At 39.0% G+C, this 17,497-nt stretch overlaps 1 protein-coding gene across 7 annotated transcripts in view; it reads right to left on the bottom strand.

Moving 5' to 3' along the window:
- GPD1L (glycerol-3-phosphate dehydrogenase 1 like) overlaps positions 1-17,497 on the bottom strand; it is a 73,197-nt gene that overhangs the window by 6,691 nt on the left and 49,009 nt on the right. For 5 of the 7 annotated variants that reach the window (XM_068935505.1, XM_068935504.1, XM_068935502.1 and 2 more), the window contains 2 exons: positions 15,147-15,380; positions 14,558-14,664 (listed from right to left, as the gene is read on the bottom strand). In XM_068935505.1, coding sequence (XP_068791606.1) covers positions 14,558-14,664; positions 15,147-15,380 — 341 coding nt within the window. Of the gene's footprint in view, positions 1-8,098; positions 11,109-14,557; positions 14,665-15,146; positions 15,381-17,497 lie in introns of those variants that run through there. The other 2 variants (XM_068935508.1, XM_068935509.1) reach the window with 1 other exon arrangement.

Raw genomic sequence — 17,497 nt, 5'->3', positions numbered from 1 at the left:
CTTTGAAGAAATATGGGGACAGATAGTATGCTAGCTTATTTTTCATCTCCTTAGTGCATCAGAAATCTTTATATAAAAAATATAAAAAATCTATAAAAATATAATATATGCACATATTTTATATGTCTTTTTTTATATATATATATATAAAAGATTTCTGATGCACTCAGGAGATATGTATATAGACACACACACACACACATCAGTATCTGTATAATTAAAGGATTGTCTCCTGGATCTGGAGAATTATTAAAAAAAAAAAAATCACTGAATATATCATCTGACAAAATCAATGTGGTTCTCAGACTATGCTAATCAAGTAATTTATTACTCCCCTTCCTCAAAAGGATTCAGTCAGAGCCTTGGGGACCAAACTGTATCAGTGTGGGCAAATAAAGGTCATCCATCAAACTTCTATGCCTTTTTTAAGAGTGATGTCATGATTACTATATCAGTGAGGTACTAATCAGGAATCATTTTCATGATTCATTGTTTGAGCAGGCAGTACAAGGAAAAACATCAAAGTTAGCAAAAATATATTCAAACCAGGTATTCCTTGGATGAAAGCTGAGCTTATTTCTTGTAGACAATCATCTCTTCTGCGCTAGAAGCCTGTTTTTATAGACTGTCTGAATTCACTAATGCATCAAGATTTCTTGATGTAATTCACTAGCAAGAGAAACATGAGGGAGTTCATCCGTGCTAAACTGCAAGCTTTAATAAATTATCTTCATAAATAATAATGAACAACACTGGGATATTTAAGGTATGTATCTTACCAAAATCTGAGGAATTAAGAAAAAAATGGCTCCAGCCTGTAAAGCAGTCCTTTGGTAAAGCAACTGAATGTAAGGAAACCAGCAAGAAGAGACAAACACAGACAGAAAAGAAAAAAAAAAATATGCCAGTGCAAGCATATAAACTACAAAGGCAAGTGCTCAAACATGTCTTTGTACAAGAGCACAGAAAGGGGGCTGTGGGTATGCATGGCAACTGCCTCTCTAGAAAAGGGGAATGTAGGGGGAGCCGGCCCATGGTCTACCTCATTTGAAGTGCAAGTGATTTAGTTCAAGTTCACCTCCAAACTGGGGGAAAGAAAGAAGAGTCAGGACTTGAAGGACTACATCCCTGCCTTGAAAAATAAACCATTATTTCACAAGATTTTATAAACAGAATTCATTTGGCTGAAAATGACTTTTAGCTAGCAGAAGCCTCAGCAGATCAGCAGAGAGGGGAGTAGTCTCTCCACTCGTGCTGCAGTGTGGTGGGCACTTTACATCATGAGATGGAGAAGCAGCCCTCTGCATGTGGTAGTAGGTCCCCTGACACAAGCTGTGCCAGAAAAGGCCATCAATACATTATAATTAATCAACAATTCTGGATAAAGCAGATGCAATATGCTCTCTGTGTTTGTTCAAAAGCAGTACAGAAAATAAAAAATTTGTCAGTCCAAAACCATATTAAAATGCATATGAAGATCAGCAATTTATTGAGATCTGCCTATAAGATTTCAATCTATTTTACTAATCATCTCAAGACAGATAATGCTTTCAAAATCAAAATCATCTTTCCAAAACTATCTAGCTAAAGAAAGAATTGTGACTGCTTAAGCCCAATATTGCATTGAATAGAAATAACTCATAGCTTACCACTCTAGTACTTCAGTCAAAGCAGACTTGGAAATTAAGCATTTTCCCTGTTCAAGTGATGCATGTGTGCCTGTATGCGTTTCCTTTTTGAAAAAAGTGAGCTTAACACAGAGGCATGCAGAGAGCAAACAATCCTTGAGGAATTAAGTCACCTACTCTTTACGACATGTTCAGCACAGTCAGCAATCCCATGAACTTCTTTGTAACAGTCCAGCTGAAATACTTTACTCCTGACTCAAAGAGGCTGCCCAGAACAGTTTAGCTTCCATGCTTATCTGCCCTGTGGAATCTCTGCCAATCAACTACATTGCCATTTTTAGTGATGCATTAAAGGAGAAGTCATCTCAGGCCCGATCACCTAGTGCAGAACGCCCAGTCATTATAACATAGTCTAATATGACTAATAATCATTGATTTAAATCAACCTAGTCCAAGTCAGCCCGGATCTAATTACAGTCTCAACATTGGAAGAGCAGACATGTTTAACCCCCCCCCCCGGTATCTGCTCACCACTCCCTTACCCAGCTTACATGCTGAAATGACAGATTCTGTCTGAATGTGATTAGTTCACAAAAAGCGTTTCTCATGCTCCCATGATTATAATATGCAATAATTGAGAAATCACATAACAAAGCCCCTACTCTTCCCTTTAGGATTGATTACAATAGCAATGAGGAACAGTGGCTATATGGGCTTTGTGCTGGAGGAGAGCCACCACAAGAGTCTTCAGGTAGAAGGAAACAGGAAGATTTCCAGTCCACTTGCAGGGCAGTACCTATTTTAGACAGATGAAAATTGCATTAGAGAACCTATCCCAGAAGCTTTCTAATTATTTGGTTAAGACCACATAAAAACCTTAATAGCCAGGGTTACAGGTACCTTGCTATACCAGGGCTCCCACCTGTAGCTCTGAATCTGCAATTTGCAAGAGTGAGAAAATTTAGGGAAGAAAATTTTGAGAAGCTTTGTTCTGAGGGCCCTAATCCTGCTTAGTTTAGCTCTGACAATATTACACATTCTTGAAGAGGTAGCCAACACTTCCTATGGTTATTTCTCACTTGTTAAATGCAGCGTGAGCAAGACAGAATGGGATCTTTACCCCAAGGAGGTTGCAGTTATCTCTCCGACAACCTCCTGCCAATCTTGATAATAAATATCTGGGCATTTTTCTGACCTCTCATGATCCCACTGCAAAGTGAGTAGAGCGCATATTTCCTATGTATAACCTGTCTAGAGTGCATGAACAGCATATTTCTCTAATCTCAAGAGTTTTACATATCTTGGAGAGTGATGCATTGAAGGGAGCAGGAACTTCAGCATCAGATGTTATATCTCAGTGTATTTTGATATATCAAGTGTGCTTGTGAAATCTCTCATGTTCTTGAGCAACAGCTATCTTCTCTGAGGAGACATTTCTCAGGTTTTGGTTTTGTGTAAAGCTGTTATTGTGAAGCTGTGCCTCATAAAGAATGATAGACCAAAAGGGGCTAGAATCAACTGCCCAACAGCTTGGTCTCTGCTCCTGTACTCCAGTGCATTGCCAGCACTGGTAAAAACGTCCATTTGCTCTCCCCCCCTATTCTTTAATTACAGCAATATTTTGAATTCGGTTCCCTCCTCTCCCACACGTAACACATGTAAGTTACACTGGAAGCAATTTATCTGTAGGGTAGGCAGTTCAAACCCATCCCGCTCTCTTCTTCTGATACATCTTAGACACTGATCTGGAAGGGCTGCTTTTAGAAAGGAACTTGTCCTTGCTAGGAAATACCTTTTTAACTTACGACTCTACTGTGACCAGCACCACGAAGCCAACTGAAGCTTTATTGTAATACAGCCATACTGTATGCTGGAAGAAAGGTCACATCTGAAAAATGCCATGCTGGATTGCCCTGCCAGATGGTTATAAACAGCTGAATTATAAGTTTTAGAGTAAATTGGTAAATAACGTTTAAGAATGGCTAAATCAGAGACCAAGTCTGTGAGAAAAATAATTATTTGGGTGAGTATCGTAACTAACTACACTAAGCATTAAGTGTGAGACGCTGTGGATCTAGCATCAAATTAAGTAGCTTTTCTTACAAAGCTTAAGCGTTCTGGGTGGGTAAAAAATAAAGAGCATCCTTGCTAGCTCTCAAGATTTTTGTGTGGTCACATATTCTAGAGGTTTAAAGCAGCCTGAACAACTGGATGTCACTAAGACAACTTGAGCTTTTACCATTTTAAAACAGTGAATATATGAATAAAGATACAGGTGGCAGAAGGATAAAAAAACAATAGTTTGAAACTTTGGAATATCTTATTCTACACTGTTAACATCCCTACTGGGCAACAAACGTAACTCAACAGGCCAAATGCAGATTGCAGTATTCTGATCTTTTTTTGTTGTCCTGGCTTAGGGTCTGGGAGTAATGAAAGGTATTTCTTCTCTGTAGTAGTCTACAGCCTGACATAAATGCAGATGAAAAAGAAACCCAGAAGATAAAACGACTAAACGCAAACAAGGCCAGACTAGCGCAACTAGTGCTATTGCGAAGTTTGGAGAAAATGGTGCTCATGAGGCCTACCTTAAGAAAACAAGTATCCCTGCCTCATTCAGATGCAACTCTGCACAGTAATGGAAGTTAGAAAATCCCTAAACTGGATTCATATGCCCTACTAAAATTGGGCTTGAATTCAAAGCACAGGCACAGCCAAAGTTGGCTCTTTTTAGCTATCACAACGTATTGCAGCTTGCTTTAAGCTCAGTCAGCTAAAATACTTTGACGTGAGTACTTGAGCCTTCAAAATTGTATGCCACAATAAATGTTGATTCATTTTTTGACAACTCAATATAGGGATATGGTACTGCAAAGGAACAGTACATTTAAAAAAAAAAAAAAAAAGACTGTCATACAGTTACCAAGAAACTATGATGCCAGTACTTTTGTATTTAGAGTTCGCATTTTAAATATTAGATAATGATTCATAAATGTCTGCATATCGTTATTTACATAGATCAGGAACCCTGCTAGTCCTTGCTAACAGGTTTGGCTTGCTTTCCAGTTCTCTCCACCCTTCAAAAACCAAAAAGCAACCTAAAAATCCCCAACAGCGTGCTTTCTGAGCCCACAACATGCCTGTGCTTAGTAATCACCAAACTGCAAGATATTGACTGCAATAATAAAGTCCTCAAAACACAGAACGTTCAGAAAAAAAACTATCACACTGGAAGCTGGAATACGTTTCTATGAGGAAGAACATGATGCCATATTTAGCAGTTTTTAATGGGGTTTAGAAAGAATCTGAATTTGGAGAAAGAAAGGGCAAACTAGTTCAATTACCGCCATTATTATTTTCACCTAATCTTGGCATATGTATTATTTCCACAAACGTGGCATTTCAGAGCTTTGATGGCTGGTAGTGTAACTGTGATACCGTTCCCCAAAAACAAGAGAGGGAGAGGGAGAGAAACCAAACAAACAAACTCAACCCAAGCTGACTTTCTGCCATAATGGAAAAAAAACTGTAGGATGGTCTGGAAGAGAGCTGGGCACTAGCTGCGCTGCCAAGATGCTTTAAATGAACAGGTGAACAAAGCTAGTGCAAAGGCAGCTGAACGTAGGTCCTCCCGGCTGCCTCTCTGAATGCCTGAGCAAAATTCACATAGCCCCATTGCCCCCATACAAGGCTTACTTGTGCACAGAAGCTTTCAATAAAAGACAGGTGAGGCTTTACTTATATAGATGAGCGCACAGGTGCACACACAGACGCAGGCACACACAGTGCTTTTGATAATGAAGAACCCTTCTTCAGGTACAGTGCAAAATAGAGGTGAAGCTACATAAAAGAAGAGAAGGAAGCTGGAACAGCTTTGAAGAAAAGCCCTAGGGACAAAGATACTAAATGACTCCCATCCAGTTAAGGAAAATGAAATAGCCAGTGTAGTGACAACACACACTGCTAACATTATAGAATATAATATGGATTATAATGAACAGACTTTGGCAGTTACCCACCTGAACAATAATGACTGTTCATATGCCACAGCTGTGCTTAATTTATTACTCATTACTTCATACAGCATGGGCTCCAAGAACAACATACATTTAAAAAGAGTAATTCTGTTTCTAATAACTTAAATAATAAACTTGCACTTCCCAATGTTTCCTACAGCTTCTCTTCACAACATCTTTCTAAAACAGATATTGTAAATAAGTAAATATAATAACTAGGTAAATCCAATTTAGACATGGGGAACTCCAGCAGAGATGCCATTTTGCTAGGTGTCACCCTACGCGCTCCCCCAGGAAATCAGCAATTCTGCAATTGTTTTCAGTAAGAGCAGGATTAGACTGATAGATTGAGAGTATTTCAGAGTCCCTACCCAGGGCAAATTGGCAGGAATCTGACGTCGGGTTAGAACAGACCTAGGAGAGAACTAAGATTCATTTCGTCTGAATGCTAGATACCTCCCCTTTGCACATTCTGGGATTGAAGGCAGATCCTCTTTCCACCCATTATTCAGAATAGAAGTGTTATCTTTTTGTGCTCAGATTTCCATCAGCTCAAGGCAAACCACAGGAGAAAAACTCAGTGTGGCCAGGAGACAGGACAGGCAGGAGAGAGATGTTTTCACACTTTCCAGTAATACAAAACGCTAGCTGTTTCAGGAGAACGTTTTATTTCAGCATTAATCAGCCCCTGCGATATCTACTCACTTCATTCACATGACTCCAGCCTTACAATGAAATCCAGGGTGGGAGCGTTATGAACAAGCAGCAGCGCAGAGCACTTGAAACCAACTTTTTTTCTGCCCATGTTTCCATTATCTTGGAGCCAACCTATGTGTTACTTACTCTTGGGCAATTAACAAAATAGCCTGCAAGTACTTAAGGCTTGATTAAGTGAGAAAGCATCACCCCTTCAAAATATAACACCCATATGAAGAATATTAATCTAGCCTAATCCCTAGGGTGGTTTCTACCTTTCCACTCACTCAGATTTACTAGAATTAAAAGACCTTTTGCATTTGAATATACTGCCTAGATTCCTACGTATTTATTCTACCAGTCGATTTCATGCAGCCTTAAAATAAATGTTCACAATTCTGAACTAAAAGCACAACGAGAAATGATCTAATGGTTGAAACGCTGACTTAAAATTAGGAATAAAATACGTCCTGTCACAAGTTTACTGGGCAACCACCTTTAAATGACTTAGTATCCCTATCTGTAAATGAAGAATTAGGGCACTGATCTCATTTTATGAAGTGCTGTGGGGCTTTCGGGTAGGCAGTGTATTATTCTGTTCACCAAAAAACACTACTTGCTTTACAGTATGGTGTCCCATGACTAATTATTTTTTATGGGCCTGAATTCTTCTAATTCAAGAAAAAAAAACTTTTAAGAAAAATTATGAATTGATAGTCCCTGTCTCATCTCAGCAGGTAGCAAGGATTTTTGAACTAACGCAGGACACGATTTCCATTTATCATTCAACCATCCAAAGACAGCTCACAGGCATGTTCACATCCATGAGGAAGGTATGCTTAAATGCCGTGCACCCTCCCTACCAGCAGCTCACCTAACTCCAGTAGGAGTACAAGACTTGGAACAAATAGTATGTGGGTAAATGCTGACAAGAGTTTCATGATTTCAGCAGCATCATCCCTCTGCCTCTACAGGAGATCGCAGAGAGGCATCGGTGAAATTGCACCCAAACACTGTGAGTGACTCCCCCTTTTATAGCTGATGTAAACAGCAATAGGATTGAGCACAATGTGCTCTCATCCTTTCCTCTGCTCTCACACCTTGAAGAAGCAAAAGGCACAAGCATTTCTGGATGCACACTATAGGACCACATCCTCGCAGAAGGATGTTGCAAGGTCTCATCCCTCGCTACCCAAGGAGCTGAGGGTAGCGAGTGTTGCCATGCACTGGGAGCACGCAGGCAAGATGGAGCTTGGGCAGATGTAGTAAGGTACTGGGTGTTTTACCAAGCTCCCTCTTCCACTTCCAGTGGCTCTACCATGCATGCGGCTGGTGCTCAACTCTGACCATCTCCAAATACACAGAACAGCACAAGACAGCTGCAATCACACTGGGACCTGAGGACGCTCCAAACAGATGGGAAGAAAAATAACTGCAGAGGAGGGGGAATTTGTCACTTACCCACCACTGCCCTCCAGTGGCTCACACCAAGACTCAAGGAACTGAAGACCATAATGCTGCAGAGATCTGACTGTTTTAGAGGTCAGACACACTTCATTGAAATTGCTTCACTAATGGAGAGAAATGAAAATGCTGACATCTGGATGTCATATAGCAATTCTTATTTTTAAGTTCTAGCATGGCAATCTCATATCTTGCTATGATGACATATCATCATGTATAAAAAACTGCATTCCATGAAGTATATAAAATAGCAATTGTAAGCTATGTAAAGCGAGACAACAGAAACCAAAGCAATTCCCAAGACAAAATGTTTATTTGTACTACTTTTTCAAATGAGTATCCATTTTCAATCTTTAAATAAAAAAGTACACATGTCAAGGGCCAGTCGAGTACATATCATTAAAAGATAATGACATTCCTTAGTGATTAATGTTCATTAATTGATCAGTAGTTATAAATTTAGGAATTGGATGCAAAAATTGTATACAGGGGTTAATATTTTTAGTAAGACCATCTCAGTACTAGGCAAAGCGGAGTGTCTGTAGAACAGAATTCTAATCATTCAGTTCCAGTATTATATCACAGTCTCATAATTAGTTGTAAATATTAGTGGGGAAAAAATACAATGCCAAGCTGAAAGTTCTCAAGCACTGAAAAACAAGTACAAATGGTGAAGTATCTATAGAAAGTAAAATAAATTATTTCAGTTACTGAAACCACTTTTTTTTGGAAAAAATACCATTATAGACTGAAAGTCCCCATAGAAAGCCTTTTTCCAGATTTCCCATTTAATAGGCTTCTGTACAAAACAACAATGAAGATTTAGCGTTTCAGTGGACATAAAAGGATTGGAATAACACAGAAATCATCTTAAAATATATATTAATTTACCACATTTAGCTCATATAGCCCTTTACGTATCTTACAAAATACTATTGTTCTATATACTGCATGTAAAAAAAAAAAAGTTTATATATGCGCATATATATATAAAGGCAAAGCCAGCCGACTTGGTATTTAAAAAAAAAAAGCAAAAGCATAAGCATAAGCAGACACACTGTAAGTTATGTATGCTCCATGTGTGCGTTACTGTAACAAAGCTTCCAATCTTAAAACATCCTTTTAATTGTCTAAGCAGAGTGCTTTCTCCAGATCAGCTCTACCAGTCATTTCCTCAATTGCCACAAATGTCTGATATCACTTAACCTCTGGCCATTTCTGTTATATTTAGCACTAAAACAGAAGGCAGAAATAAGGCAAAACAACGTTTCCTATCCCTGAATATCTGGGGACATTCACATGATCTTCCTGAATTACTGCAAAACTCTACAGGAGCACAAGAAATGGCATTCCTGAGCTGAAGCATCTTGCTGTCTATACAAAGCTGCCCCAACACTTGCTTATTCCAACGTGATCCGGGCTACTCTAGTACAGACAATAATTATTCCCAGGCATCCCCTTTGTTTTAGCAAGTACCAAATGACATATTAAAGCTTCAGGAAGGGTTTGTGCTTGCAATTTCTGGTCTACAAACATCACTAAGAACAGTGAAGAAGGTAATGACTCCCCATATTGCTTAGAGGTTGGGAGTGGATGTTCAGACCAGATGCACGTTCCTGTGATTGGCCCAGAGTTAAGCTCTGTGAATCTCGAGGCTAACCCTCGACTCCCAGCTGCAAGAATGACTCCACTCTTTATGTGCCTAGCATGTATTTTACCACCAAGTTTACAGTTTAGTATACAAACTGTATACTTGCTTTGCTGTTTGTAAAGAAAAGCAAGACAAAACATTTCATCCATCCATCTTATCTTCTCTTGCATCAACCTTCCTAAAACAAAAAAACAAAAAAAATCGCAGTCCAGTGCTGGCAAGACAGTTGTGCATCACAAGTTCTCCGATAATAAATCAACTTAACCTCCCTGATAGAGCAAAAGTGCCCCCCCAAGATGAGCTGAGGTACCTGGGGAATAGAAGAGAGAGGCCCTCGAGAAGCTTTCAGGAAGCTTGGTCATAGAGCAGTTGAACTAGAACCCACTACAGTTTTTTCCAATGAAAGAGTAACATCAGAACTCATCATTTCCCTGTGGAGGCTGGTTCAAGACTACACTCCAGCTGATGTGTCAGTCACTGGCAGGCACTGAAATGAATGCACTCAGCATACGAGTGTACAATCCTTTTGACAACACAAGCACGAGCTACCAGGGAACCCTCCCCAAACATTCCTTGGAGTGCTGTGAGCAGTCCAACACATTGTACCTGATGGTTAAGCTAGAAAAACAGCATGCCAGTTTTGAGCAGTGGATACCCCAAGAGTATCCTTCCCCACCCAAACTATCCCGAAGAACCACCACCAAAGGTACAGCACTAAAACAAACCCTAAGCTCCAGGATTCAGAACTCCCAGGTCAAAAGCTCCCACTTGTTTTTTTGGAATGGGATTCTAGAAGAGCATAACAACGGGGAACAGCAAGAGAGAAATGCAGAAATACAAAAATGCAAGGATTAAAAAACAGAAGGGGAGATAATGAACCCCCTCTAGCATATTCCCTTTAAAACAGTATACTTAAAAACTTTAAATTCACTTAAAAATTGGTTTCAAAATAGTGTGATAGTTTGAAAGACTTTCAAAAAATCATGATAATTGTTCAATGGAGTTCATTAAAACATCCCAGTAGCCTCCTGAATAACTGCTACCACTTGTTTTCCATTAATATTCCTTAAAAGAATATAATAAAAAACATGCAAAACATTCAAATTTCAATATGTATGCACAATAAAAATGAGTTATAATAGAAAGACTCCTAATATTTTGAGGTGACTGGCTTGATTCAGCCTCCATTAAAACCAGTGGGATTCTTCCCACTGTGTCCAGTGGATTTTGGACTGGGCTTTAATGAGAGACAACCAAACATCGTTTGTGTCTTACACTGTAGGAACACACACGCAGTACGCTTGTGTATATACACTATACACGTAGTGCAAGTTTTGAATTGCTTTTAGCCAGCAAAACGACAGACACCAAGCCAACACTGCATGCTATGTCAAACTAGGCTGAAAAGCAAAAAAAACCAGTATCCACTCAGAGACATTCATGTTGTTACAGTTGCCTAGTGAGCAGCTTTGTATGAAGCTTAATGATACATCCACTTGAACGGAACATGATTTTGAAAGGCAGAAAGCTGCATTAGTACAATGCCCTGATTGATTCTATATGTGCTCTGGATGACTTTGAAGGCAGGATATCATCTCTTTGACAGACTTCCCTTCATAGCAGATTTGATATACAGCAGTGAATAGCGGAAACCTAAGGAAAGAGGAGAGGAAGCAAATGTAGCATAAGATTATTTTATAAAATTCTGTTAAATGACGGAAACAAAATAGAAAGGGGAAAGGCAAATGAAACATATACTGAAAAATCAATTAATTTTCATATTTGTCAGGCATTGATGCTGGGTTGAAAAGTGCTGGATAAATACAGACCCTACGTACATCCCTAGAATGAGTCACTCTCTCAAAAACCTAGCTAGCTATAACAGAGACTGCAATATTCATTATGGATGGCACAACCATTGACTTATTTAAAGTAAATGAGAAAGAAAAAAAAAATACTTGCATCTTTCCTTGATAATCTTACTGAAGTGCTGAACTATGGACAGAAAAGATGACTGGCATGTCAGTTAAGTATTATCTCTGAACAACAATTTGATAATATAGCTGCAGACTATGACAAAACGACATAAGGATTTGACAGTCAAGTTTTTAAAGATAAAAGTCTAAAACTGAACATGGATTTTGAAACAATAAATTCAAACTTTTTTTCTTTTTGAAATTGACTGTTTTACCAAGAAGTCCCAAATTATTCAGGCTTCTCTGACAACATGAAGAGTTATTATAGCCAAGACACTTTACAGAAATTTAATTTACTTTCTGTCCTTCACTCAGCCTTGACAGTGAGAACCAAACAAGTCAAATTCTCAGGCAGAGCTCGGAGGATTTCAGGGATTAATTATCTATTCACCAAAATACATACACAGTTTCAGTGTGGCCAAACGCACTAACTTATTTTGACTGAAATGAAAAATAAGGAGCTCTGGAGATGCTGAAATAGCTAATTGCTGAGTGAGCTGAACCAGGAGCTTCTCCTCAGGAAAGTGTTCCCATCACTCACCCTGTACATATATATCTGTGTATCTGTATACCTGTAACACACAAATGCAACGTAGAATAGAATCCCTAGACAGTACTGAGCAGTCTACATGCATGCCAATATACTCTGCTAAGAAGTGTTATACTGAGGTAACTTTGCTATCTCTACATAGCTCTGAAGTGTGTTATATAGCAATCCCTCTGTTCACTTGTGTAGACTCCTCAAAACCAACCCATTCAAGAGTACCCTTATAGCATAATGATAACAGCACTCTCACAGGCAGATACAGGATTTGCACTGTGGTGAACGCAATACTTTTCATTACTGCGCAAAAGAAAACATGGGGGAAGGGACATGCTTGCAAATTTAGTCCATTGTTTCTACGGCTTTTATTACAAGTGCTTGAAAATTAAGTGTTATGTTTTTAATTATCAGAAACATTTTGATGTCCTGCTATGAAATGCATGTTCATTTGTTTGTGCTTATTTTTGTGGAAAATAAGACAAAGACTACCAAATATTATTTCAGGTCAATCCGACTGACTTTTGATATTTGTTTTATCTCACCAGTGGAACCAGTACTAGCATAAAGCTACACAGTTCTTCTTTCAAGTAACTCAAATACTGCCAAACCCAATACTATAATGTTTAGGTTGCAAACATTTACTAGAGAATATGTAGGCAAAAAATAATTACACAAACGGTTTTGCATTTATTCACAAGCTTTACTTGTCGCTCAGTTTGTATGATATATTGGGTAGGGGGGAGGCTGTGTTTACTTTTAACATAATAGCTTAAATGTGGATACACATCAAATTTGTCATGCCTGTGTGAAATTTCTGCTGGAGATGGCCACAAAACATGCTGCACACCTTATGAAACAAAAACAAGTTTCCCACTGTTTTAGATACAGTACTGCCAGGTACCAGGAAGCTCAGAGAAGGGACCACTACCACAAACCACATCTCAATACATAATTCTTGCTGTTCATCACAAAGAACGTTACTCTGAACACAGCTCAGAAACACTTTACTGGAAAAGCGAGAGCAGCTACGGTACCAGTTACAGCAATGCAACACACAGGTCTGCCGCACTTCACGCGGGAAACACAGAATCAAGGCTGACTGTGGGATCACGGCCAGCAAACTCTAAATGTGTCTGACGTCAGAGCGCATTAAGAGGGTTAGTTCTACAACTGTTACTGAAACGAAAGCACTCTAAATACCACTAGGCACCAACCCTGTTTCCAAAACGCTTCTGCTGAACCTTTTTTTGACTTTTGTGTATTTCTATGTACCCTTGGGACTCTTATTTGCAGGATGAGGGTATGAAATTTTACTCTTACTTGACTCTTACCTCTTCACTTTGAAACCACAGCTGTTTTATTGTGTTTTGTGTTTTAAAGCAACAGCAAGCCCTATAGCAAGCACTATTTTCAAAAAACAGTTTGAAAGTTACTTTCAAAAGTCTTGTCAAATGGGACCTTTCATGAAAAACTGACAGATATATGGTACAGTCTTGGTAGACCAAACAGAAATTAGCAACTCTCCGATTTCATATTTTTCATTAAAAACACAACCTAGTTAAATGCACTACTTGTTGTAAGATGGAACAGGGGAAAAAAACAAACAGTACTTTATTTTATTTAGGGTATCATAAGCAGGAAGGACTGAAGCCAACATTTTAATTAGATATTTCTGAAGTTAGTTAAATTACTATGCAATGCAGAGACAGGACTTAGGTGCCTTACTTCTAAAGATAATATTAACAGGTTGACAATTTCATGTAGATAATACATTAAAACTAGACTTTAAAAACTGCTTTAGAGGACCAAAAAAAAAGTACAAGAGCTTGGGTTTGGCCTTCTCACTGGTAAGTCATTTATTTTTCCTATTTTGCTTCAATTAAGAAGAGGAAGAGATACAGATAACGCATCCCATAATCTCATAAAAAGACAACTGTGTGTGTTGCTTTAGGAACCATGCACATGTTGACTGAAATGAATAAAGACAAAGAAGCCAGGACAACCTACTTTATTTCATGCCACAAAAAATGATCTAGACAAGCAGATGGCAGGTTTATCCTATGACAAACTGGAAGTTACATAAGGAAAGAGACCTGCAGTATCAAAGCTAGAATCCATGTGGATGGAAGCAGCCACTCTATTCAGCAGACCAGCTGTACAGCTGTAACAAAGCTCCTCTTCCTTGGAGATAAGCATACTATGAAATGGGCTATAAAGTCTCTTTACAAGCTCTTTGAGAAGCTCAGCTTTTGTTTTCATGTATTTTTTTCATTTCACACGTTAAAACACACTCTGCTATTCCCCTCTGTGATAGGGGGAGGCCGATAAATTCTCTAAATGGAAGACTATTCACAAATTTAACACCACACTATTAGTTCAAAAGAGAAGTGTATTAAAGCAAATATTATTTTGAGTTTTCATTCAATTATTTCTGTGCTTTTAACTGAGGATTAAGCTACTCGTATTACAGTGATTTGCTTTTCAGCCATTACCTTTAGGAAAATCACAAGATCAGAAAAGCAAAAGCAGTTAAGAAGATAAAAAGAGGGGATGAAGAACTTGCTCTACTTGTTCTTACTTACTTTTCCACCATTCCTTTCTGCTTGAGAATGCGATACACTTCTGCAGAAGTCTGTGGTCCTTGCAGTTTCTGTCCATTCAGCATTTCTTGCTCCAATTCTTCAATAGACTAAACAACAGAGGGACAAAAAAAAGGTAGAAAGGGAGAGCTATGCTAGTTTTCATAAACCTGACATCATAATCTGGATGGAAAAAAGGTGTTACTGAGGGGGCTTTTTTTTTTCCTATCTCAAAAGCCAAACTGGGGAAAAGGCTGTGCACTGAGTGAGCAAATATAATAGTCTCTCATATTCCTCCTTGTAAATAGTCTCCTTCTTACATCTGAATCTCCCAGCCAAATCTCCCAGATCTCCCATTCTTCCAGCTCTGTCTCTCTCTCTTTTTTTTTTTTTTTTTTTTTAAGTGAACACCTGTTCTTTTTTAATCCCTATCCATGCATTCTAACCTTGTAACACTCACGAAAGAGAGCAAAGAGAAGGGTACTCACTAAGTACAGCTAGAGTGTCTCAGATAGCTATGTTATGACTCCAACAAACCAGGAATGCCAATCTATTGCTTGCAACAACAGATTTTACTCAGTGGATAAGGTACCTTTCCAGTTTTAACAAATGCTTCTGCTACCCGTCGATTCCGGCCACCATAACAAGTTGTGATGAGATCAGCAACTCCACAGCTCTCCAGGAAGGTGGCAGTAGACACCTGTCCTTTGCAAAAAATTCTGGCAAATGCAATCATCTCCATTAGGCCAAGGCGAATAACGGCAGCTTTGGTATTGTCACCACAGCGAAGGCCATCACAGAACCCAGCTCCTACCGCCACTATATTCTAATGAGAAAAAAAACAAACGGGAAATGAATCAACTATTGTTTAGAGAATCCCAGAAGACACCAAGAGACAGAGTGCAAGTATCCTTAAGAGTTGTATATATAGTTGTTTATGAGATAACCTAAAAAAAAGTGTTACATTAGGAAAGTATTTCCAAGGATAAAAGCGTAGTTAAAGCTCTGAAAGAAGTTGCCCTGCAGGCTACGGAACTATTATCATTGAACAGGTTAAACTATACCCAAACAAGGTTTGTCTAGATATAGCTGATCCTGCCCTGAGGTGGGGGTAGAGCTACACTGACATCTCAAACCCCAAGCCTTATTTTCTTTCTGATTAAAGCAATCCTGAATCAGATAAATGTTTGTTTATTTTCATGCTAATATGCTGAGGGGCTAAATTCAGCCTGGGGAGGGGCCTGGAGATTCATGACATGAGACTTTTCCTAAGCACAAAAAGGTTCTCTCCTTAGACCTGATTACATCTCTCTACAAAGAAGGTACTGTTTCTTCGTGATCAATGAGCTGTACCGTACCTTCTTTGGCTTATGAACATAAAACAAAGATCAGTAGAGAGACTTTTGAGCAAAGCAACTGTAAAAACTATTGTTTGGCCCCCCCCGAAAAAAACTACAGAAGAGATGGGATTTTGAAGCCCTGGCAAAGCAGATAAGGAAGCAACAGATGTAGTAACATCTTTCTGCAACAATAACAGCAGAAGCCACCTCAACAGAAACCACAGGATAACCGGCATTACCAACCCCACTGCAGAAAAAGAGCTGTAACTTGTTGAAGGAACAGCAGCAGCAGCAGCAGCAGCTGGAAGCTGCTAATGAAAGCAACAAGACTATTACCAGCCGTTTTTTGTTCTGTTTGTTGGATTATGAGACCTAAAGACTGTAGGTGGCTGTAGTGCTGTGAGGCCAATCGTGGCTAGGTGACTCTCACTCAAAAATGGGGCCAGAGGATGAGTCATTGCTTTTTGAGCAGCTATGAGGTCTAAATATGACTCTTGGAAACTGCACACAGAAGTCCCAACTGTAGGTGCAACAGCAGCAAAAGATGATCAGACTTTTAAAGCTGGCACTTCACATAATCTTGGCTTAAATCTTAACTTTGATGATTCAGGCTAGGTATCTTTACATCAGACATCTCTCCTACAGCAGCTCGCCATCACCTCCAATATTTTTGCGCATGGTGGTTAGAAAGTTCTTAGGTTAGATAACCCATTTAACTGCAATTTGCATGTATCTGGAGTCTGAAAGTATTTAGTACTCAGCTAAAAGTGAAAACAGCCTTGTTTCTGAACAACCTCCGGACTTTTTCCATGCACTTCTCCAACACTCCGACACTGTATAAAGCTTCCCCTTTCCTCCAACTTTGCCTACTTTGACTTTCCTTTCCACTTTTGAAGCAGCCTATCCTGTCATAACTTACAGTATGATTTGGCCCTTGGCATTTTGTTGTATGTTTCTACCTTTCGCAATGTTTGTCTTTGGAGCAATGGAAATATTGTTTCAAGTAAGTCCAGGCTAGTTATTTCTGAGAAAATGGGGGGAGGAAGGGAGGCTGTGATCCAACCCTGAAACACTCAGCTCCTCTTCTGTACAATGTCCCCATTGTAAGTTCTTACACACAGTTTGCAAATCATGAGGAAACAAGACAACTGATTATTCTCTAGAACACACACCCACACCTAAGAGACATTTATATCCTGGTCAATATAACCCTTAGGCTACAATTATGAATTTACATGCTCTATCATCTGGTTTCATTTAAATCCTTGAAGAATCCATGACAACTCTCTCCTGTTTGACATATTCTAGAGAACTGGACTATACCATTTGAAAGCTACATCTTATTGGAAGAGGATTCTCTTCTTTTAAAACAAAATAAAACAGAAATCTCACAAACCTGAAAGAGAACTAATCATCTTTCTACCAAAAACATTGCTCAAGCAGCCTGGTACCTGAAATCTCTGGGTGCAGGCACCAAGCTGAGTTTGTTGCAGGAAGATGCATGAGCAAAACAAATCAACACACATGGGCTTCATGCCCACTAGCATTGTAGAGATCTTCTGAGAACCATATCAGGGAGAGGGAAATCACATTTCCATTTGGC

The sequence above is a fragment of the Struthio camelus genome, chromosome 2 (genome assembly GCF_040807025.1).
Source record: "Struthio camelus isolate bStrCam1 chromosome 2, bStrCam1.hap1, whole genome shotgun sequence".
Taxonomy (NCBI): domain Eukaryota; kingdom Metazoa; phylum Chordata; class Aves; order Struthioniformes; family Struthionidae; genus Struthio; species Struthio camelus.
The sequence above is the reverse complement of the archived record's forward strand: the minus strand, read 5'-3'. Positions and strand labels throughout refer to the sequence as shown.